The sequence below is a fragment of the Gracilinanus agilis genome, chromosome 4 (assembly GCF_016433145.1).
Source record: "Gracilinanus agilis isolate LMUSP501 chromosome 4, AgileGrace, whole genome shotgun sequence".
In the NCBI taxonomy this organism is placed as follows: domain Eukaryota; kingdom Metazoa; phylum Chordata; class Mammalia; order Didelphimorphia; family Didelphidae; genus Gracilinanus; species Gracilinanus agilis.
Window position 1 is genome coordinate 243,631,226 of NC_058133.1, and position 23,870 is coordinate 243,655,095.

General features: G+C 38.3%; 1 protein-coding gene across 1 annotated transcript in view; it reads left to right on the plus strand.

Annotated features, from left to right (window-relative positions):
• The window catches only part of B3GNTL1 (UDP-GlcNAc:betaGal beta-1,3-N-acetylglucosaminyltransferase like 1), a 125,127-nt gene that overhangs the window by 9,076 nt on the left and 92,181 nt on the right, over positions 1-23,870 (plus strand). The window contains exons 2-4 of the mRNA XM_044672014.1: positions 3,594-3,710; positions 3,808-3,907; positions 14,871-14,935. Coding sequence (XP_044527949.1) covers positions 3,594-3,710; positions 3,808-3,907; positions 14,871-14,935 — 282 coding nt within the window. The remainder of the gene's footprint in view (positions 1-3,593; positions 3,711-3,807; positions 3,908-14,870; positions 14,936-23,870) is intronic.

The following is a 23,870-nucleotide window of genomic DNA, read 5'->3' on the forward strand; positions in this document are numbered from 1 at the left end:
GCTATTCTCCCCAATGAATCATCCCACGTATAATATCTATATATTTCAGGATTGTCTCAGGATGTATAAGAGCGCAAAGATATTAACATTTCATGGAGGGTTTAACTACATTTTGAGTGTTCCTTAACATATTAAAAATGATTGATAGACACATTGACAAGGGACCATTGGGGGCATTCCCCATTTTTGGCCCAAGGGTTTTATAATCAGGATAAAATAATGGTGCATGTGAAGAACAAAAGTGGATAGAGGACCTAGTCCTCCACAGTTCAGTTCATTATATCCAAAGACTCATTCAGAGTCTCGTGATGCAGTGTTTGATTTGAGGACATCCTCTATTGCTGCCATCATTTTTATTACATCTGGAATCATGATGGTACTTATAGTATCTTCTCTAGGAGATCTGCTTCCCTGATCTAACAAACTAGCATAAAGATATTATTGGCAATATCTTTACCCAAAATTGCTTTAAAAAGTGGTCTAAGGATTTTTAGGATAACTTCACAATCTCCCTGTCTCAGGAGGATGTGACTGCTCAGGAGCTAATCCTAATGTAATCTGATGGTTAACACAAAATAATGTTCCAACATGGTGAATATTCATTTATAGCAATAATAGACTTGGTATAAGTCACTAATACATATTAAAGGTCTAATGTAGGTAGTTTATCCTATAAGCACGTAGGTCGGGTACAACAGTATTGCAGTTACCCACCATCTGCCATGACTGAAGAAAGTTGCCATGCCAAAGGAAAAAAAGGACAGAAGTCTGACAGAGGAATATGGTCCCCTAGTCCAATTTTTACTTCTTAATAGTGAGAGCCAGAGTTAGAGACAAATAGGAATGTATTTCAGTCTCATATCTTATAGGCTGAAACAGAAAACGCTAGCCTCAAAACTTCATTGAACAGTCACTTCCCTGATTCTCCCCTTAGGGTTGTTGGCATTTGTGACCATCTGCTCATCATCACTGATCATTGTTTTGTTAGCCATCCCTTTGTGGTTTTCTTGGAATCAGACTCAAACATCACTTATAGTTCCATAAGTTTTAATAAACAATGGTGGGTTTCAATAGTCTAAGCCAGTGTTGGCGAGCCTATGACATATGTGTGCCAGAAAGGGTACCCAGAACCTTCTCTGTAGGCACACCTGCAGTTGCCCGTCAGAGTTTGTTACTAGAAAGCCAGAGAGACTTGGGCAGAGCTCCCCCTCTATGCACCCGAGGACATTCTCACTTCCCCCCGCCCCTCTGCCCAGCAACTTAATAGGAGCACTTCCTCCCTCCCTTGTCTAGGATGCTGCGTGAGGGCGTGGTGCAGATGGCAGCCTGTTGAGTCTTTGGTAAAGATGATTCCCATGGTGAGGTTGGAGAAGAACTAGGTTTGAGGGGAGAATAGCTTACAGCATGACATATAATTGGAGGGGAGGGGTGCGCTCAGACACTTCTCCACATGCGCCTCTCATCATCTGCTCCTTTGCCCAGCAACCCAATGGAAATACTTCCTCCCTTCCCTGTCTAGGGTAAGGAGGGAGGTAAGGGGTGAGATGGGGGAAAGGCATGGCTCTTGGTCTCCGGGGGTAGGGGGACATGGCACTCTATCTCTAAAAGGTTCACCATCACTAGTCTAAGATTTGGGGTATACAATGTTGTCAGGGCTGTGTAAGGATTAAAAATTGTTTGATTAAATTCATGAGTTAAAAAGAATTATTTTGGTCGCTGTTTAAAAAAATTAAAAATTAAACTATTAGTAAGTTAGTAGCTATAGTAGCTTTATTACAACAAGGTAGAGATAGTAAAAGGGGAAATGTAGGAAGGAGGTAGAAAATATTGCCTAGCTAAATACCCCATAACAACCGATCTGAAGAAATCCAGCTCAAGTCTAACAGACTCCATCAGGTCCCGATCTACAATTAGGAGTCATGGTAGTCTCTTCAGTAAGAGTCTTAGCAGCACAGAATCAATATCCAACGCAGAAGAATCGCCATGCAGAAGAATCCACAATGCATCATCAGGTGCCATCAGATCTCTAAAGCAACTTGCTGAATGTCATTTGAAATTCTTTGAAGCTTATGGATGTTTGTAACAATTTCATTTGATCTATTTCTAATTTTTACTAATAAATAATTATTAATTTCAGAGAATTTTAATAACACTAGAATCTCAATTTTTCCCACACCACTTACAAGTAATTTTTTACCCTATATTGCTGCAATTACAAATAAGTTAATTTATTCTGTAAGATAAAATTTATTCTGTCTTGCACAGAGAGGGTTTTTTTGGAATGTTACAGAGAAACTTGAAGGACAGGAGAGCTTTGCCAACCTTAAAGTGTTATTTAAATGGTAGCTATAATTTTTATTGTTTGCAAACCTTATCATCCAAAAGGATTTTTTTTTACTTAATTTTTTTACTTAATTTCTCTGTGGGGTCTTCTGAAAAATGAAGCAGGACCAAGTTTGAACTGGATGAAGAGAATGAATTTTTGAATAGTTGCACAGTTCTTTTAATAACCCCAAGCATCTTCCTGAAAAAAAAATTCCTATTTTTAAAAAAAAAACATTCTTCTGATGACTGTGAATTATAAAATACTAGACTTTGAAGAAATAAAATTGAGGATCACTTCAAAGGTCAATGGAAAGGAACGCAGTTGGCATACCTAGGCTTTAACACATTACAAATGAGGAATTATGCAGGAGAAACTCTGGAAATCATGTTAGAGAAACTCAAAAAGAAAAAGTGAATGGGATAGATAGAATGAAGGTAATAGTCCATGTGCTCCATTGTTATCCATTATTATCCATACATTGTCAGGAGAACTCCAGAAAGGTGCTCATTGATTAGATTCTTTGTGGTCAAATTATAGTAGAACATAAGTAAAAGCCATATAGGATGAGCTAGTATGACTGGGTTGCGATTTGTATCAGTGGTGGGAATTAGTGGGAATGACATTGATGATATCACACCTTAGTAATTTTCTCCTTACTTTGCTGTAACCTTTCCCTCTAACTAAATCCTTTATAGTGAAGAAAAAGAGGCAAAGAAAATTAGTAAAACAGTTGGTTCTGATAATATGCAGTGGCCTCTACTTCTATTACCTCACCTCTCCACAAGTAAGCAAGAAGTTCTCCCAGAGCAATATTTTCACTGAAATAAATCTGAGCTCATTTATTTTTTAGGTTTTTGTTTTGTTTATGTTATTGTGTTTTTGTAGTCATTGTGTATTTAATGATTCTGATTTCTCTGCACTGTGTTAGTTTATACAGGTCTTAACATTTAGTATTGGTTTTTGGAAAGCAAATTACCTGCAGATTTAATATTATTTCTTTTCGCTTTTCAAGGAAGGATTAGGGAGACCAATTTTGTGAAAGCTAGCATGTAATGAATCCTAAAGAAATAGAGAATCTCCAAAGCTAGTCAAGAGAAAACAGATAACCTGCTACTGTTTGAAGGGGGATTCTCTCTCTAAAAATTTTATTATAGCTTTATTCCAAAACACCAGGTTTTTCCTTTTTGAAATGAGGAATGTATTTGAGTAGTGGAGAAGGAATCTGATACTCATTCTTCCCTCTATCTTTAATGAAATAAAATTCTAGTCCATCATCCTCCCTGTTCACAATGCCGAGTACTGGTTGGATGACTGTTTGAAGTCTGTTTTGGAGCAAGACTTTGAAGGCACCTTGGAGCTTTCTGTCTTTGATGATGCCAGTAAGGTATTTATTAATTCATCATTTGTTGTTATTTATACCTGTTCAAGTTATATAATTTTATTAATTTCATCATGTTGTATTATTGCCATCTCTTTTTCAGGACAAGTCCATGAATATAATTAACAAATGGAAGATTAAGTTAGAAACTTTAGGCATCAGAGTAGTGATTGGAGGTCATAATTCCCCTTCTCCTCGGGGAGGTATGTATAGATTAATAGAATATCAACTGATTTGATTTAGCTTATTTACTAATTTATAATATGACATATTATAAATTTCATTATATACTATAATTATATATTCATATATCCTATGTATGTAGGAACAATATAATATAATGAAAGTTATTGATTAATAATTAATAAATTATTTAAATATTTGTTGAGTAGAGCATTTCATGTCATCAGATATTTGTTAAGCACTGATTGTATGTATAGAAAAATATATAAACTCTAATAATAAGACAGATCTTGCCTTTCATGGATTCTATTAAAAATAGTCCACATAAATTTTGGTTTAAAAAAGTATTCTAAAAGATAAGTGGACTCACTTTCTTAAAATGCTCCCATTAAAATGCTTTAAAAAAAACTTTTACAAGAGTGGTAAAGTCTAGGCAATGGTGGGGTTAAGTGACTTGTCCAGGATCACATAGCTAGGAAGTGTCTGAGACCAGATTTGAACCTATGGCCTCCATCTCTAGGCCTGCCTCTTTATCCACTTAGCCACACAGCTGCCTCTTCCCATTACTCTTGAATCATCTTTCCTTTTAGAGTCTCTGTTCTTGAGATCAAACATATCTTTTTTTTTTTTTTTTGATGGAATGTACTCAGCTAAATTCTGTGATATATACGTGGCATGTGTCCCCTGTTTTAAGGTCTTATGATTTCCTTCTCCAAAGGTTTTTGAAGAAATGAATTCTGTATTTAACATGTATAGATAAGTTTTATTTGAAAGGAAATGGGTTAAAGACTGTCTGGTAATGTTTTAATAATGGATGCCAGCATAATGGACAGAAAATTGGCCTTAGAGTCAGGAAGACTGAGGTTCAAATTTTCCCTCTGACACATAATAGTTGTGTTTCTAGGTAAGCCACTCAGTGTCTCAGTGCTCCATGCAATCTAAGACTTTAAATTATGATCAGTTGCTGATCTATATTGGTGGAGCATTTCCTAAACTAATGAAATCATGAATCTGGACCAATTCCCATTCTTCTTGTTTTCATTTCTGAGGGAATTGATGAGAGTTCAAGAACAAAAGAGATCATTTTGGGCTGGAGTGGTCTAGAAGGAGTGATAGTCATTTGTCTAGATATTCCCACTGATAAGCAACAGATAAAAAGCCCCACTGGGGAAGAAAGAAGGAAGGAAGTATTTATTGATTTCCTTCTACTATCAAGCCTTGTGCTAGGCACTTTCCAAATATTATCTCATTTGATCTTCACACAAACCTAGGAGATAGGTGCTTTTATTATCCCCTTACAGTTGAGGAAACCTAGGCAGACAAATTCACTCAATTAATAAGTGTCTGTGATCAGATTTGAATTTGAGTCTAGACTCAGTACTCTTATCTATTGCACTACCTACCTGTCTATAAGGGCTATGTACAGTAAAAATTAAATTGTATAGAAAGCAAGAAAGGAATAAAATTCTTAGGTCATAGAAGCACCTTAAAAAGCTGGAAGGAATCCTTGAGATAACCTGATATTCGCTGAAGCACAATTACTGAAGCAGCCCCTCTCTATTTGAAATTGTGAAATAAAAGCAATTACAAGGAGAAGGCTTTTCTGACCATGTAAGACTAAAAAAACAGGGGCAGTGAGGTAGTGCAGTGAAGTCTGGAAGGATCATTTTGCTAATTTCAGATTTGGTCTCAGGCAATCTGTGATCTCTATGTGATCTCCTTGATTAACTCTGCCTCATCCTTATCTATAAAATGAGCTAGAGTAGGAAATGGCAAACCACAGCAGTATCTTTGCCTAAATGAGGTCATGAAGAGTTAGACATGATAACAACAACAAAAAACAGAGGGAGCTCTGCTCTCATGATACTATGTCATGCTTATGCATTTATCTTAATTTTTTTGAAAAATAAGTTTTGTTGATGTCTTTTGTTTTTTACATGATCACGGTTTTCCCCAATATTCCTTCTCCTCTACCTCCCAGATAGCTATCCCATATAATAATTAATGTTTTTAATTTAAAAAGAAAAAAGAAGAGGAAAAAATAATCACAGTTTATCAATACTTTGAAAAAGTTCCAAAATGTTTAATTTCCAATATCTATAGATCACCTATCTTTATGAAGGGTAGGTTTGGGAGTGTCATGCTTGATCTTTATAATTTTGCAATATTCACTTTTGATTTCTTTGTGTATGTAGCTAATTTTTAAAAATGTTAATTGTAGTAATTGTATATGTGGTTTTCATGGCTCCACTTACTTTACTTTGTATTATTCCATTTAGATCTTTCCATGTTTCTCTGCATTCATTATACATATAATTTCTTATAGCATAGTAATATTCTATTATATCCATATAAACAGTTTGTTTAGCTATCCCCAAGTCAGTAGGCATCTTTTTTTGTTGTTTTTTTCCAATTCTTAGCCATCTCAAAAAGTGCTGCTATAAATATTTTGGAGTACATAGAACTTTCTTTTTATTAGCTTCTTTGTGTAAACCAAGCAATGGGATCTGCTTCAACCAATTATTCAATATTTATTAAGTGCCTGCTATAATCCAGGCACTGTGCTAAGAACTGGGGATACAGAAAGGGACAAAACATGGTACCTGCCCTTAAGGAATTTACAATCTAATATGGGATACAAAATACAAACAAACATATACATGAAGCAGGATGAATGGGAAATAACCTGGGAAGGCACTAGTATTAAGAGGGATTAGGCAAAGCTTCAATTAAAAGAAGGGATTTTAGTTGGGACTTCATGGAATCTTGGGAGGTCTTTAGAGGAGATGAAGCATTCCAGATATGGGAGATAGCCACAGAAAATGCTCAGAGCTAAGAGATTAAGTATCTTGGAACTGCCAGGAGGCTAGTATCATTGGATTGAAGAGTATATGTTAGGGAGTAAGTAAGAAGACTTACAGAAGGAGACTAGGTTATGAAGGGCTTTCAATGCCAAACAGAACATTTTGCTTTTGATCTTAGAGGCAATAGGTCACTGGAGTTTATTGAGTAAGGGACATAGTTGACATAGTTGGACCGATGCGTTAGGAAAATAACTTTAGTGGTTGAATAGAGAATAGATTGGAGTGAGGAGAGCCTTGAGACAAGCTGACCCATGAGCCAGTCATTACAAAAGTCTAAACATGAGGAGACAAGGGCCTGCACTAGAGTGATGGCAGAGGAAAGAAGGAAGCGTATTTGAGAGATTGTTGCAAAGGTGAAATCCACAGCTTAATTATACAAAGATAAAATTAGCAATATTATAGAAAACATTGGATATGAGAAGTGAGATAGTGAGGAATTGACGATGACTCCTAGCTGGCTCACCAATTAATGTTATAAAAAAATAATCTGAGTAGGTGGGTGTGAGGAAGGATAAAGGGGAATAGGGGAGATTATAAGGTGATTTGGGGAGGAATGAAGGTATGGGAAGATATATAGGAGGTAGGGGAAGGTATATAGGAGATAAAGGAAATGGGGTATATAGGAGAGGGCAATTCAAATAGGTTTATTCCCAGAGGCTCAAGACAGAGGATACAGGGAGGAAACTAGGGCCAGTAAGAAAAATGTTTAAGTTTGACTAGAGGGTTTCTCTTGTTAGTTTCTCCAATCTCTTGAGGGAGGGGTTGAGAGGGCCCCTCCCTGCCAGTCAAACTGATGGTTGGAGGAAGTCTCTGGGAGGTACTTCCTGCCAAGATGGATACCCGAGTTTTTCAAGAAATAAAAGAAAATGATTCCTTCCTCTTGTCTTAATTTTTGACACGATTCACCAGAGGGTTTGAATAGGTAACAAGGGGATTTATTAATACCAGGGTCAGTCAGAAGGGGAGAGGGATTTAGGATTTTCTAACTGCTGCTAGGGAGAGGGTGATGGTGGGGGATAGGTCGCGGAGAGGTTTAGACTGAGAGATCCCGACTCTCCCAGTCAGGAAGATTTGACTGCCTTTTAAGAAAAGTCTTTATCAAATCTAGGCGTAACTTATTTGAGGATACTCCAATTATCTAAAGAAACTCAAACCCACAATGTTCAATCACCAAGCCCTCCCTTCTAACCAGAACCCAAAGGAAAAATCAGGGAAGGGGAGGGATGGAGATGGGAGATCAGGGAAAGGTTCAGAGAAATGAGATAGGTCCAAATTTCCCCAAAACAAAATAAGCACAGGCCAAAGCCGAAAGGCCAAAGCAAAAGCCTCCAGCCACAGCGAAAGAAAGCCAGAAGGCAAAAGCCTCGTCGTTTGGAACTTCACCTCTGTTTATAGCTTTAAGTTCTAACTGACTTTCTGAACATTCTAAGATGTTTGACTGACTTTTTGTGACCATTAGAAATTACTGAAGCGAAAAATTTCTGTTAGCCACCTTGCATTACACTCCTGGGTTGCAAGCAAGAGGAACTGGGAAGATAATGTTGCTCTCTACAGTAATAGAGAAGGTAGATCAAGGGAGAGACTTTAGTGGGAAAGATAATGAGTTCTGTTTTGACTTTTAGTCATAGTTTCAAATTGCTTTGTGAAATGGTTATACCAGTTCACAGTTCCACCAGCATCAATGTGCCTATCATCCCATGACTCCTCTAGCATTAACTATTATCCCTTTTTGTTATATTTGCCTCTTAATTGTCTATATTTTTGGATGATCTTAGTAAAGATATAATAGTAGTATTATAGTTTGAGTAGAATCTTAAACTAGGGATTCCTCACATCAAGTTCATAAAGAACATAGAGTTGACAGTACTGGGTCTGTATCCCAAAGAGATCTAAAAAAAAGGAAGAGGATATATTTGTACAAAAATATTTATAGCAACTCTTTTTGTGATGGCAAAGAATTAGAAATTGAGGGGATGTTCATCAACTGGAGAATGGCTGAACAAGTTGTAGTATAAGATTGTAATAGAATACTATTGTGCTGTAAGAAATGAAGGATGATTTCAGAAAAATCAGGAAAGACCTACATGAATTGTTATAAAGTGAGCAGAACCAGGAGAACATTGTGCACAGTAAAAGCAAAATTGTATTATGAGCAACAGTGAAAGACTTAGTTATTCTCAGCAATACAATGATCTAAGACAGTTCCTAAACACTTAGTTATCCACCTCCAGAGAAAAAAACTGATGGAGTGTGAATGTAGATTGAAACGTACTATGTTTTATTTATTTTTGGGGGGGGGGGGCGGGGAGGGCAGAAGAGGGTTATTTTTTTTTTTTTTTTTTAAACCCTTGTACTTCGGTGTATTGTCTCATAGGTGGAAGATTGGTAAGGGTGGGCAATGGGGGTCAAGTGACTTGCCCAGGGTCACACAGCTGGGAAGTGGCTGAGGCCGGGTTTGAACCTAGGACCTCCTGTCTCTAGGCCTGACTCTCACTCCACTGAGCTATCCAGCTGCCCCCTGAGGGTTATTTTTTGTTTTATTCAAATTGTCTTTCACAACATAATCAAAATTGAGCCTGAGAGACTACTGGTTCTGGATTCTGGTAGAAATAAGGGGATAGGGTATTTGAGATAAGATTGAGCTTGATGTATTTGGAAAATACTGAAGAATTTAGCCTGCTTGTGCCAGAGCATATGTATTGAATAACAATGGAGATGTGATTGGAGAATAGATTAGAGAAAGCCTTCAATGCTAAAATGGAGGAGAGGGAGTCAGGAAGTTTATCAAGGGCTTTGAAAGTCAAACAAAATTTTATATTTGTTTTTGGAGGTGATATGGAGCCTGGAGTTTATGAACTAGTTGATGGACTGTGTTTAGGATGATCAGTTTAACAGCTGAGTGGCAGATAGGTTGGAGTGGAGAAAAACAAGGTAGGGAAAATAAGTCTACACTAGGGTGGTAGCAGTGTCAGAGGAGAGAAAGGGGCATATAAAAGATGTTGGGAAGGTAGAAATATTAAGACTTTGACAAGTGATTGAATATAGGGTTGAAAGGGAATGAAGAGTAGAGGATAACACCTATGTTGGGAGCCAGGGTAACTCAGAGAATGGTGTTGTCCTGACCAATAATAGGGGAATTAGGAAGAAGAGAGAGTTTTTTGGGGAGAGCAAATGAGTTCAATTTTGGACATATTGAGTTTAAGGTGTGTGGTGGACATCTAATTTGAGGTATCTAATGGTCAAGTGGAGATGTGAAACTGGAGGTCAGAAGAAAGGTTAAGACTGGAATGGTGAATCTCAATTTCATTTGTGTAGAGAAGATAATATAAATCATGGGAGCTGATGAGGTCACCAAGTTGAAAGAGTATGGAGGCAGAAAAGAAGAGAACCTAGGAGAGGAGAAAGCCTTAGGAGAAGGGTAATAACACTCCGAATTCCATTGTTGATTATGACTAGAAGGCAGAGGACAAAGTTATTTTGAAGACAGAATTAGCAAGTCTTAGTAACTGAGTGGCATAAAGGCAGAACTAGAACCAGAAGATAGGACTCTTGATTTAGCTCACCACTTGTTCACTCAAATATTGCTTCTTTAATTTAATAGTGGTAATTCTCTCTAATAATCTTATAGTAGAAAAATATTGAAGACTCTTCAGATCATCTGGACAAATCAATATTAAGCTTTTTTTTTTTTTTTTTTTTTTTTTAAGTGTAGACAGTTCTAGTTATCTGCTAGTTTAGCTATGGAGAATTCAAATCACCGTATATCAAGAAAGGCAAAGAAGACAAAATCATTCTTATGTGCTATATATAAAACTGTTATTATAAATGAATGAAGAACAATAAAGCATTTATTACTTACTATGTGCAAAGCATTGCACTAAGCACTAGGGTTGCAACTTATGCTCTAATTGAGAGAGACAACATTTAAAAGAATGTCAGAGGGAGTCAATATGGCAGCTTAGAAGCAGCAGAAGCCAAATCCTTTGTGACTTATCTTTCCATACCAATAAAAAAAAAAGTACTTCAAAAAGGACAGAAATACAAACCCAACAACAAGACAGAGCTACAGGACTCTCCTACTCAATACAACTTGAAAGGTATGCAGAAAAAGTTGAAATCTAGGGTTTAAGGGAAAGCCCCATCACCCCTTCCCCACCTACTGCACTGAGACCTGTGGTAGGACATGGGCTAAACTGTGGGATTCCAAGGTGAAGACTGCAACCAGGATGGAGTACATTGGTACCACCACATGAAGCTCAGGGCTCTGACTGTGGCTGGCAGTGAGGCAGCTAGCAGAGAGGAGCAGAGGGGAGGGCTGGCTGGTTATATACTACCTTCAGCCTCCATACCTTCACCTTCAGCCTCTGTAGCAACTGGGGAAGATTTGGCCTCAGGGCAGATTAGCTCAGCAAGTCAGCTCAACTGGTCTAATCCAGTCTACCAGCAGAGCAGAAAAGAAGCCCCATCAAGGCAAAAAAGCTCAAATTCACAAATCCAGCAAACAGAGGAACAAGTGTACAACCCACAAGGAGAGGGAAAGAAGAAAAAATATGAGTAAAAAAATATAGAAGAAAAAGAGGGAAATTATGATTGAAAGCTTCTGTTTGGATAAAGAATAAAGAACAGATGGAACTGGAAAAAAACATTGCTCATGGGGAGGATGAGCTAATGTAATAAAAATGACAATCCTACTTGAATTAATTTACTTATTCAGCGCCATATCTATTAAACTACCAAAAAAACTTTTTTATAGAATTAGAAAAAATTAGAACTGGAATGGAAGAAGATATATATATATATAGATATAGATATATGTATATCTATATCTATATATATATATATCTGGAAGAACAAAAGATCGAAAATATCAAGAGAATTAATGAAAAAAATGAACGATGGGAGCTTAGCAGTACTAGATCTTTAACTGTACTATAAAACAATGGTCATCAAAACAATCTGGTACTGGCTAAGAGAAAGAAGGATGGGTCAATGGAATAGACTTGGGGTAAATGAATTCGGCAAGCTAGTGTTCAATAAACCCAAAGATCTAAGCTTTTGGGATAAGAACCCACTATTCGACATAAACTGCTGGGAAAATTGGAAAACAGTGTGGGGAAAAGTAGATTTAGATCAATATCTCATATCCTATGCCAAGATAAATTCAAAATGGGTAAATATAATGAGGGAAATTATAAATAAATTAGGTGAACATAGATTAGTATTCTTGTTAGACCTATGGGAAAGGAAGGCATTTAAGACCAAGCGAGAGACAGAGAACATTACAAGATGTAAAATGAATAATTTGATTATATTAATTTAAAAAGTTTTTGTACAAACAAAACCAACACAACCAAAATTATAAGGGAAGCAATAAACTGGGGAAAAATTTTATAAAAAAATCTCTGACAGAGGTTTAATTTCTCAGGTTTATAAGGAACTAAGTCACATTCATAAGAAATCAAGCCATTCCCCAATTGACAATTGGTCAAGGGATATGAATAGGCAGTTTTCAAATGCAGAAACAAAAATTATCAATAATCACATGAAAAAAGTGTTCTATATCCTTCCTGATTAGAGAAATGCAAATCAAAAGGACTTTTAGGTAGCACCTCATATCTAGCAGATTGGCCAATATGGCAGCAAAAAAAATAATAAATGTCGGAGGGGAAGTGGCAAAATTGGGATGCTAATACATTACTGGTGAAGTCATGATTGATCCAACCATACTGGAAGGCAATTTGGAATTATGCCTAAAAGGTTTTAAAAGGATGTATACCCATTGATTCAGCAATACCACTACTGGGTTGGTACCCCAAAGAGATGATAATGAAAAATTTCTGTTCAAAAATATTCATAGCCATACTCTTTGTGGTGGTAAAAAATGGGAAAATGAGAGGATGTCCCTTGATTGGGGAATGGCTGAATAAATTGTGGTATCTGTTGGTGATGGAATATTATTGTGCTATAAGGAATGATGTACTGTTTCTTTTCTATATAAATTGAAAAGACCTCCATGAAATGATGAGTAAAATAAGCAGAACCAGGAGAACATTGTACAGAGAAAATGAAGCAATGTGGCATAATCATATATAATCGACTTTGCTACTAATAACAATGCAGTGATACAGAACAATCCCAAGGGACTAATGAGAAAGCATGCTCTCTGGATCAAAAGAAAGAACTATGGAAGTAGAAACACAGGAGGAAAATATGATTTATTACTCGTTTATATGGGTATAGGATGTGGGGTTTTGGTTTTTAAAAGATTATTCTATCACAAAAATGAGTAATGTGGAAATAGGTATTAAGTGATAATACAGGTATAACCCAGTGGAATTGCTTGTTGGCTTTGGAAGCAGGGAAGGAAAAGGAGAGAGAAAGAACATGAATCATGGAAAAATACTTAAAAATAAACAAAAAATAAAAAATAAAAGAATGTCAGAGGCAAGATAATGGAAAAGCCCTGAGGGGCTGAATATTCAGTTTTAATGCCAAGTGTCTGTATGATATGTATTGGCAGGGCAGATGAAAAGATCTGGGGATCATATGAGACAGTGGCAGGGTAAATAATAAGATCTGGTTGTCCTCTATCTCATTGATAAGGACTAGAGTTGCTAACATCTGTCTCCTCTAAGCCAATTGATGGGTGCCTTAGTTAGAGGAGACATCATTCATGTTGTCTGCCATGATTAAAATATAAACTCCTTGAGAGCAAGGATTTATTTCCTTTTTTATTTTTATATTTTCAACAGCATAATTTCTTGCACATAGTGGGCCCTTTAATAAATCCTTGTTGATTGATGTCACTTTTTTTTATAAAAGAATCTAAAGACTTCCCAAATCATACAAGATAAACTTCCTTTTGACAGTCTGTCATCAACTTACTTTTCCAACCTTATTTCCCAACTACTGCAGCTAAACTAGTGTGTTCTTTATCCTCACACATACCATTGGGTTTCCCAGTCTCTGTATATTGCTTCAATTGTTTCTCTGACCTGGATTGTTTCTGCTCATTCATATCCTTCCATTTCAAGTTTTACTTCTTCCAAGGAATGCTGAAGTGGGAATAATGTTGTAAGCAAAGTATAATACAGATTGTTGGATTTGGAATTAGAAAGACCCTAGTTAAAATTTTGCCTTAGTCACTTACTAGCTGTGTGACCCTAGACAAGCCATTTTTCTCAGCCTGTTTCCTGGAGATAATAGCATCTACTTCCTAAGGTTGTTGTAAAGATCAAATGAGATAATATACATAAAGCACTCTGCAAAGGTTAGAACATTATATAAATGCTAGCAATTATTATTGTTCAATAGCACAGTTATTTTTCCTTCTTCTGAACTTATGTATAAATCTATTCTATATTTGATACTTAAATCGTGTGCTACTTTGTTTTTGTTCAAATTTCCCAATTATGTATTTTTACTCTGCAAATAGATTATAAATTCATTGAGAACAGGAATCCTTTTATGCTTTTTTGGTGCCTCCCACAGTACCTAACATAATGCAATGTATGTAATATGTGTTTAATAGTTTTTATTGAATGAGAGAAAGAAATGAAATTGATTTAATCTAGTATTTTTATCTCATTCTAATTTACTTAAAAATATTATTCAAGTGAGTTTACAACTTAGAGGAATGCACATATCCTTTTAATAACAAAGCAAGTCAAGAAACATTTTTTAAGTAATTTCTATGTGGCAGGCACTGAGCCAAGTGCTAAGATTACAAATAGAAGCAGAGACAGTCCCTGCCCTCAAGGAGCTTACAGTCTAATGGAGTGGGGGAGACAACACATAAAAGGAGGCTGAAAATGGGTGGGGTGAGGAAGGGGAGAGTAGCCATTTGCTGTCATTATGAAGAAAATCTGGAGAGTCAGAAGCAAAATGAAGACATGGCTGGCCTGGACATTTTCCTTAAAAATGGAGATTCTGGGAAGAACCAACCAAAGGACAATCCAGTATTTTTTCCTCCTCATTCTATTTCTCCTTTTCCTTGCCTCCTTTATTTTCAATCAGATGTGTCAAGCATTAACTTGACATTTTTATGTGACATATTTAGTTTTTTGGAAGCAAATTGCTATTAAAATCTAATAATAAGTGTTTATCTTTTTCTCAATAGTTGGATTTTCTAAAAATCAAGCAATAGCACAGAGTTCTGGATCTTACCTTTGTTTTTTGGATTCGGTGAGTAAGCTTTAGTTTTGTGAATTACTTATTTTAGATAATTAGTTTAAATGCCTTAAAACAAAAGGCATTTTATCAATGCCTTATAAAAAAATCGATACATTTTGTTTTTATATAAGACATAGGTCAAAGAAACATTTGAATAAACTCTACAAAACACATTCTTCCTTTAGTTCTCCACCCTACTGCCCATCTCCAAAACATTTATCCATCTTTAAAGGTGTATTAGTGACTGAGATGGAAGGAGAACAAGGTGAGGAAGAGAGATCAGTGTGGTAACTCTCCCCTCCTCCTCTTATGGAGCCACTAATACTAGGGGACACTTGAAGGATGATTCCTTCAGTTGATGGGTGTCCGGGTCAGGCGTGCTAGCTCTCACAGGTTGGAGGGAAGACTTCCACACAGGAAGGGGTATGTGGTGACCCTGTTCAATGTTAGCCAGAACCAGGGTTCACATAAGCCTCCCCTTAGTCTGGTTTTGGACACCATGGGGGGTCTGGCTCAAGGATGGATTCTGCCAGGCAAAGCTGAGGTACTTCCTTTCTTTCTTGTCCCTCAATAAACTGGTAACGCTCTCTGACTTTCAAAGGTGTTTATAAGAGTATCAGGGACCCAAGCCTAGAGATAGGAGGTCCTAGGTTCAAATCTGGCCTCAGACACTTCCCAGCTGTGTCACCCTGGGCAAGTCACTTGACCCCCATTGCCTACCCTTACTGCCTTGGGCCAATACACAGTAGTGACTCCAAGACGGAAGGTAAGGGTTAAAAAAAAAAAAAAAGAGTATCAGGGTGATTGGTAAGGATAATTGATAAGGAAGGTCAGAGGAAATAGGTTGCCCTAATCTCTAACCCAAGGTCCTTCATTTGGGGGAGAATCAGACTCCACCCAACCTTCTTCCCATTCCTCTAATACTGTCTAATCTAAAAGTTATATCTATAGTTCAATTGATCAGGGTCTCTCTGTAAGGCAAGGACTGGAAATGGGGTTTGGGGAACTGCTCCCAGATGGAGCCCAGAAATCCCCAAAGAACAGGAAGAATGGTCTTGGATTTGAGACTATGTCTGCAGGCAATGATCAGTGTGGCAGGACTTCGATTCCAGATGGGGAAATCCTCAAGATCACTCTCAGTTTCCTCAGAGTTCGTTTGTCATCTCTGCTCCCCTCAAACTCCCAAACCGAAGACCTGGTTCTTAGGAAAATCCTCCCAGAATCCTCTGTTCTCTCAACTACCATTCTTGTCTCATGCTCCTCTCTTCCAACATTCTCTCCCCCCAAGATTCTTCCCTTTACCCATCATCTTTACAAAGGTGTTTCAGGGATTAAGTGTTTCAGGGAAAGCAATAAGTCATTAAGCATTTTTAAATTGCCAGACACTATGATAAAACTAGGTATACAAAGAAAGGCAAAAGCCAACCTCGGTGCTTAAGTTTCTTGGTGTAACAGGGGAGACAATATGCAAATAACTATATACAAATGAAAGATATGCAGAATACATAGTAATCTACTGAGAGAAGTGTAGGAAAATATAAGTGAGGTAATGGGGTCACCAGGGATATTATAAATTAACTAAGGGGTTTGTGGGAACACACTCTGGGATTTAAGAGAGACTTAAACTGAACACTGAAGACTTGTACAGCTAAGCCACTCCCAACTGAAAAATAACAACCAACTGTCACTCTGGCCAGAGGCCTTAAATTCAACTGACAAGGTTACAGGATGAAACTGGGTTTAATTAGGAACAACAAAAGGAGGGGTAGGAATGTCTACTCTAAAACCTTAACGCCTAATAACAAAACCCCACAGGGAAAGGGAAGGACTTATTCTACTACACTAATCTAAGTGATCTAAACTAACAGGGCCCAAGGAGCTATAAATGGAGTCTCTGGGTTTCTGCCTCAAACCTGGAACCTGCCAGGCTTGAGTACAGCTAGGGCTTTGTGGCTTTGGGATTCTCACTGCAATCCACTGATGATCTCTGGATGCCAGGAGCTAAAGTTGTCTCAGGTACCAAGTAGAGAAGGTTTTGCTTGAAGCACTGTTCACCAGCTCTCAAACTTCTCCTCCTCCCTTGGCTCTGTAGATTTTCTCCTTTTGCTAGATGCCACACTCAGGATCCCAGGGAAAAACAGGAAACAGGGTGTCCTTTGCTTTGAGGTCTCCCAGGCTGGCAACAGTTTTTGCCCACCACTAATGGAGTCCACACTCAGGGCACAGACACACTTCCTCCTCCTTCATTCCAACCTGGAATTCCCAGCTCCAGCTCCTTCCTGGTATGTACTTCCTAATCAATACATAATCAATACCTAATCTAACCTTCCTCACAACAGAAGGCACTAGCATTAGGGGAGATTTGAAAAGGCTTCTTGTAGTTTACTAATGGGGATTTTAGCTGGAATTTGAAGGAAACCAGGAAAGTGAAGAGGAAGAGACAAGGAGGGAGATGGATGAGGAGAGGTTGGAATAAGACGTAAGATAGACAGTAAAAATGCTGAGAAGAACAACAAGAAAGTCAGTGTCACTGGATAGTAGAGTATATGGCAGGGAAGGTGTAAGGTATAAGAAACCTAGAAAGATGGTAGGTTGGGGGACAGGTTATAAAGGGTTTTGAAAGTCTAACAGAGAATTTTTTATCTGATCCTGAAGGTAACAGGGAATCTCTGAAATTTATTGGGCAGAGGGTGGTCACAATCACTTTAACAGGTGAGTGAGGCATGAACTGGAGTAAGACTTGCATGTCTAGGTGTGAAGTGATAAAGGCTTCTCTCAAGGTTATAATGAATTTCTAGGTCTCCAACTGATGGTCTTGTCACTCAAAGTGGTATCTATCTTGTCCCAGAAATTCATTATAACAGGTTGTGATAGTTCAGTAATGGCAAACCTTTTAGAGATCACTTGCTGTGCCCTGTCCCTCCCTTCCCCCAATGCTGGGCTCACCCCATTACCCTTACCTTTACTCCTCCATTACTACTACCATTACTCCTTCCCCTTACCCCAACCAGGGGAGGGAGAAAGTACTCCCATTGGGCTGCTGGGCAGCGGGGCAAATGAAGTGAGGAATGTTCTTAGTGAGTGTAGAGAGGGGGAGGGGAGTGGCCAAAGCATTCTGCTCCCCTCCAGCTCTGCCTCCTGTGAGCCTCCCACCTTACCCCACTGTGTACTACCATTGGGCTACTGGGCCAGGGGTTGGGTGATGTGAAAAAATGTTGTCAGGCACAGTGGAGAGAGGAAAGGGAGCAGCTCCACCTGCGTCTCTCTGCCTTTCTAGTAATGAACTTGGGCAAGGGGAGGCATGCATGACTACAGAGAGTGCTCTGAGTGCCATATTTGGCATGTGTGCAATAGGTTTGCCATCCCTATGATAGTGTGAGAAAAGAGAAAGGAGCATATGAGTGATATTATGAAGTTAAAATTGATGGGTTTTGTCAGCAGATTGAAGATGAGTGAGGCAGTGAGAGAGAGTGAGGAGTTGAGGGAGACATTGGGTGCTTAGGAGAATGGGGGTACCCTTAACAGTTAAAATAGGAAAATTAAGAGGAGGGGAAGGTTTAAGCAATAAAGATGAGTTCAGTTTTGGACATACAGTTATCCCTCAATTATCACGGGAGTTATGTTGCAGATACTGTGATAGGTGAAAATCCGAAAAGTAGTAGGAGAGCAAACATTCCAATGATACTGTTACTGAGCCAATCAGCACCCAGGATACAAAACACAGGGCTAGTGAGGGGCATCCATAGGTCCCAAGCTGTTGGTTAGGACTTAGTTCAAACCCAACCCCACCCTCACCCCACCCCAGGAACATCATCTCTGTCTCAAGTCAACTCAGCATTCTTGAGGGGAACGTAAGGGGTGGGCTGAGGCCAAAGGGACAGAGCTGGCCAATAGGGAAGGGCCCCTCTGTCCCTGCGCCCCATTTCTGGGGGCCCTGCCCAGTATCCCCAGTGTCCTCAGAAGTGTCCTGTTGATGTTGTATGTGTGTCTTCAAGAACTCCCTGGCTTCTGCTCCCACAGCCCTGCTCTAACCTGCTCTTTCCTCTTCATTCAGTGTGACTCCACTGTGCGCCAGGCCCTGCCTCTTCCAGCTTCTCTGCTCCTAACACTCCTGTGCCCATATTCTGGCCTAGTCCTGCCTCCCCCAGGCTCCCACCCCAGCCCCTGTTCTTTCCCCCTCTTCTCCCTCTGTGGGCAGCCTCCCAGATTGGATCCCTCCACCCTTTGTTCTTGCCCCAACCTGGCTGTGTGTCCACCGGCCTCATTCCTCCTTATGTACATCTGAGCCCTATGTCCCCCCGCCTCCCACCCCAAAGATGGGGAAGATTGAACTCCAGATGCTAGGGCTACAGGCCTTGGTCCTCCAGTCAGTGTTCTGTCCACTGAGACCCCCTTCCTGCCCCCAAGCTCATTCCCATCCCAGAGGTTTGGAGAAAAAGGCATTCTGTAAGGAATTAAATTAAGAGGTTTGACTAATTATATGAAAATTCTAAGATAATACTGTGGTCGCCAATTTAAAAAACATTGTAGCTCAAGTCAAAATGACTTTTAGTAGCTTTATTTACGAAAAGGTGGAAAGAGTAAAAGTAGAGAAATGTAAAAGAGGGTAGAGAAGAAGTCTAGCCTATCACCCTAAATGTTGTTCCAATCCCTGGCTCAACCCAGGCAGGGCTTGTTAACTCCTCAGTGAATAAAACAAGGGTTCAACCCATGTGGCCTCCTCCAAGAAGGGGAGGCCTCTCCGGAACTAATCTCTCCAGAAGCCAGGAAAGGGAGGTCAGCTTCTGACTAACCCAGGCTGAAGTCCAAAGGAAGGAGATCCAGGGTAGTCTTACTAGAAGCAGTCCAAGAGCCAGAGTCCCTGGTAGAAGTCCCAAGTTGTAGCTCCAAGCTGCAGTCCCAATCCAAGATCCTCCAAGCCCAGATTCAGGCTGAAGACCCTCCTTGGACAGGAACTTCAGGACTTTTATAGTCCTTTTCCCACATCACTTCCTTTCCCTTCTTCCACTTTACAGGAACCAATTACAGTCTTTAAATTTGCTTAGCACTGCCCAGGGGGTGGTCAGTCATTTCTGAATTGTCACCCACTTTAGCAAGTGGCTTGCAGACTTCCCCTACTTATTGTTAAGTAGAGATGTTTTCAGTTTTTGTTCATTAATTTAAAAATAGGCAAGGGGAAAGTTAATCCTATCTTAACAATTGTCCCTTCTTAGCCCTCCTGTGCCCGTAGGTCCTGTACTCAGTCCTGCTGTCCAAACCATCTTGCCTGGGCTCAGCTGTTCTCTTGATTGGGCCGTGGGTAGGGGGGTAGTTCCTGTTGGATTTTTCACTCAATAAACTGTTGGTTTCTTATGAAAAAAAATCACATGATATAGTGAAAACTTTGATACAGAATTAGATATATTTTTTAAAACCTGCAATAGAGTGAAACTGCAATAAGTGAACTGTGATATAGCAAAGGACAACTGTATTGAATTTAGAATCTCTGAGACATCCTGCTTGAGAGGTTTAATGGATAGTTGGATATATAAGATGAGTCAGCAGAAAGGTTAGTATTAAATAAGTCCATTTGAAAATCATTAGTGTAGAGATGATAATTGAATTTATGGGAGCAGACAAGATCACCAACTAAAATTGCATAGAAGAAGAGAAAAGGAATCAAGATAGATCCCTATGGGATACCCAAAGTTAGCAAGGTTGACCTGGATGAAAATTGAGCAAAAGAGACTGAGAAGCAGAGGTCAAATAGGTAAAAGGAGAACCAGGAGAGAAGAGAAGAAGAAGAGAGAAGAGTCACAAAAATCTAGAGATAGAGTAGTGTTAACAGCTGCAGAAAGTTCAAGAAAGATGAGGATTGAGAAAAGACTATTAGATTTAGCAATCAGGAGATAGCAACATATAGTAGAAAGAGTGTTAGGTTTTGGAATTTTAAAGGACTAGATAAAAAAGAATTTGATTCCTGGTTCTGCCACTTATTGCCTGTGTGACACAGCAAATAACTTAACGTATTTGAGTCTTAGGTCTTCATCTGTAAAATGAGTGATTTGAGTTGCCCCTTCTACTTTAGATTTTAGGAAATCAGATTTCAAAGGGTTTAGAGAAAAGATGGTATCCCATGAATTAAAATTATTACAGATAAATCAGCCTAGAAGTAACGGGCATGCACTTGACTTCCTTCCTTTTGACTCTATCATACCCCCACTAACCTTATAATCAGGAAAATTATCATTCTGTAAGATTATATCAGACTTGGTACTCATACTTCATTAGTACCCTCATTACCCTCTGCTCCTTTTATTAAAGGGCAAAGAGCTCCACACAAAGCCACCATTTAACAAAGGCTCCCAGGCTAGTCATCCTTTTTATTTCCCATTTGGCCACATTCCATAGGACTCCATCACTTCCCCTCCCTTTTCCCCTTTCCTCTCCAAGCCAGTAGCATTCTCACTGCTCACACTCATTTCCTCTGATTTTCAACTTTCTTTTGGGTGTTGTCATCTCTCATTTGAGTGTAAGCTACTTGAGGGTAGATGTCTACAAAGAATGATATACATATATTTTAGCAGACAAATTATTCTTGAGTTGGCTGTGCAAAAGAATAGCACTTGGAAAAATAAATGACATCATTATGATTTAATCCATAATTATTTAAATAAGATATTAAAATTTTAAAAATGAGAAATGGTCAACAGATCACCTGTATTTATAATAATCTCATTCAGAAGTTAAACATGTAAATTAATTGCTGCTAATTTACTCATAACCAGTTGCTTCTAAGAGACTGAAAATGCTCAGAAAATCCTTTGGTTAGCAAATATTTGAGTGACTTGCCAAATAATGAATATTTTCCTGCATATATCTATTCTCTCAACTCTACAGTATCTTGATGAGGGGCATCTATATATGAATTGAGGGCATCATTGATAAGAGTATTAGTAAGTGACAGGCAAGCTTTTGCAATGAATGTTCAATAGTGAACCACAGCTTTACCTACCATCTCACAATTGACTCAAAGATGCAGACTACATATTGTGTTTATTGCTGATTACAAAAAGAATTTTATTTAGTAGAACAAAATGGTATAGGATCTTTTACAACATAGTATCTTCCATTCTAGAATAACTTCCAGAGACAAAGAGAAACACCAAAAATGACTTACAAGACAGGCAAAAGGGGAATTATATTTCTTATGTTTCTTTTTAAGAGGATATATTAAATTTATATAGTAAGTTTTGGGGGGTAAAGTAAGATTGAGCTAAAAAATAAAATAGCTGCATAACAAAAAAAAACAAATTAAAGGAATAAATAATTTGGGGAAGAACATTTATAATAAATATCTTAGTTAAAAATTAGCATCTAAAGAATATTAGGAACTGATAAAAATATCTAGAGGTAATGCCAAGTCCTCAGGAAATGAAAGGATTTTTCTTATTGTTGTTCAGTCATGTCTATCTGTGACATAATTTGAGGTATTTTTGGCAAAGATACTGGGGTGGCTTGACGTTTGCTTTTCTAGCTCATTTTACAGATGAAGAAACTCAAGCAAACAAGGTTAAGTGACTTGCTCGGGATCATACAGCCAATAAATGTCTGATTAGATTTTAACTTGGGTCTTCCTGGTTCTAGGCCGGGCACTCTATCCACTGTGCTGTGGAGTTGCCCAGCAGATATTAATGCCTCTTCTTAAATGTCATTTCCACTGATAAAAATTGTATCGTTTACTAACTGCCTTGCTAAACCCTTTCTCTTTTCTCTTCTCCAACTCCCTACATACAATGTCAACTTCTGATTGTATCACGATCAGTGACTAACCCTACCTTATTTCTTGGCACACGACTATCATTGTTAAGATGGCCAGGATCAGAACCCTGCACTAAATGATAGACCCCATCCTTTAGGATCCCAAAGGTGGGTAAACTCTCATTAGAACGAAAGTTCCACTGATAAAAATCACATTTTGTATGATTCACTTGTTACTAGAGAGGTCTGCTCTTTTCCAACAGAATATACCCAGAATATAAGGGAGAACTCCCTAAGACTTGCCAAATTGCATTAAAACTATTCATTTTTGGTGATTCAAATGGGCATAAATGATTCTGCCAGAAGGAATCTAAAATGCTTTGATAAAGATAAGTGCTGCATAAGAAACAGTTACACAGCTAGAATTCTTATCACTGCTGCTGAAGGAAGGCAATGGTTTCTGAAGACAAAGGTACATTTTTCTCCTGAGCAGTTTGGTTAAGAATATAGTTAAGAATATAGTGGGGGGCAAGTAGTTGGCTCAGTGGATAGAGAACCAGGTCCTGTGTTCAAATCTGGCCTCAGATACTTCCTAGCTTTGTGATTTTAGGCAAGTCACTTAACCCCCATTGCCTAGCCCTTACTGGTTTTCTGCCAATATATATAGATAGTATTTGATTTTAAGAAGGAAGATCAGCGTTAGGAAAAAAAAGAATTTAGTGTCTGAAAACAAGACCTTGTATTTTCCAGACCATGGCTTAAAATATAACAACAGTGAGTGATTTTCACCCAGTCTAAATAACTGCTTAATTCTATAGGAACTATTTTATCTTTGTTTCATTTCTCTAGCACCCAATGGTTCTTTGTATAATAGAAGGCACATGATAAATTTGTTGAGTAGATTTTCCAAGGGAATTGGATTACCATTTGTCTTTCACCTTGACCCAAAAATGGTTTCCATTCTCATCACCTAGTAATGCAGTGATTCCTAATTAGTGGTTTATGAACTCCTTGGGGATTTGTGATTTGAGTTTGAAGCAGTATTTCCTTGTTTTTTGTAGCAAACTACATCATGATCATGTTTATATACTGAATTACATAAAACTAACAGTTTGTGACTGAATGCAGTTCTTGCTCTTACAGTTTTTCAATTTATCATCAAATTGTTTGTAATCTGCCACAAGGTTTCATCATTTGAGCACAAACT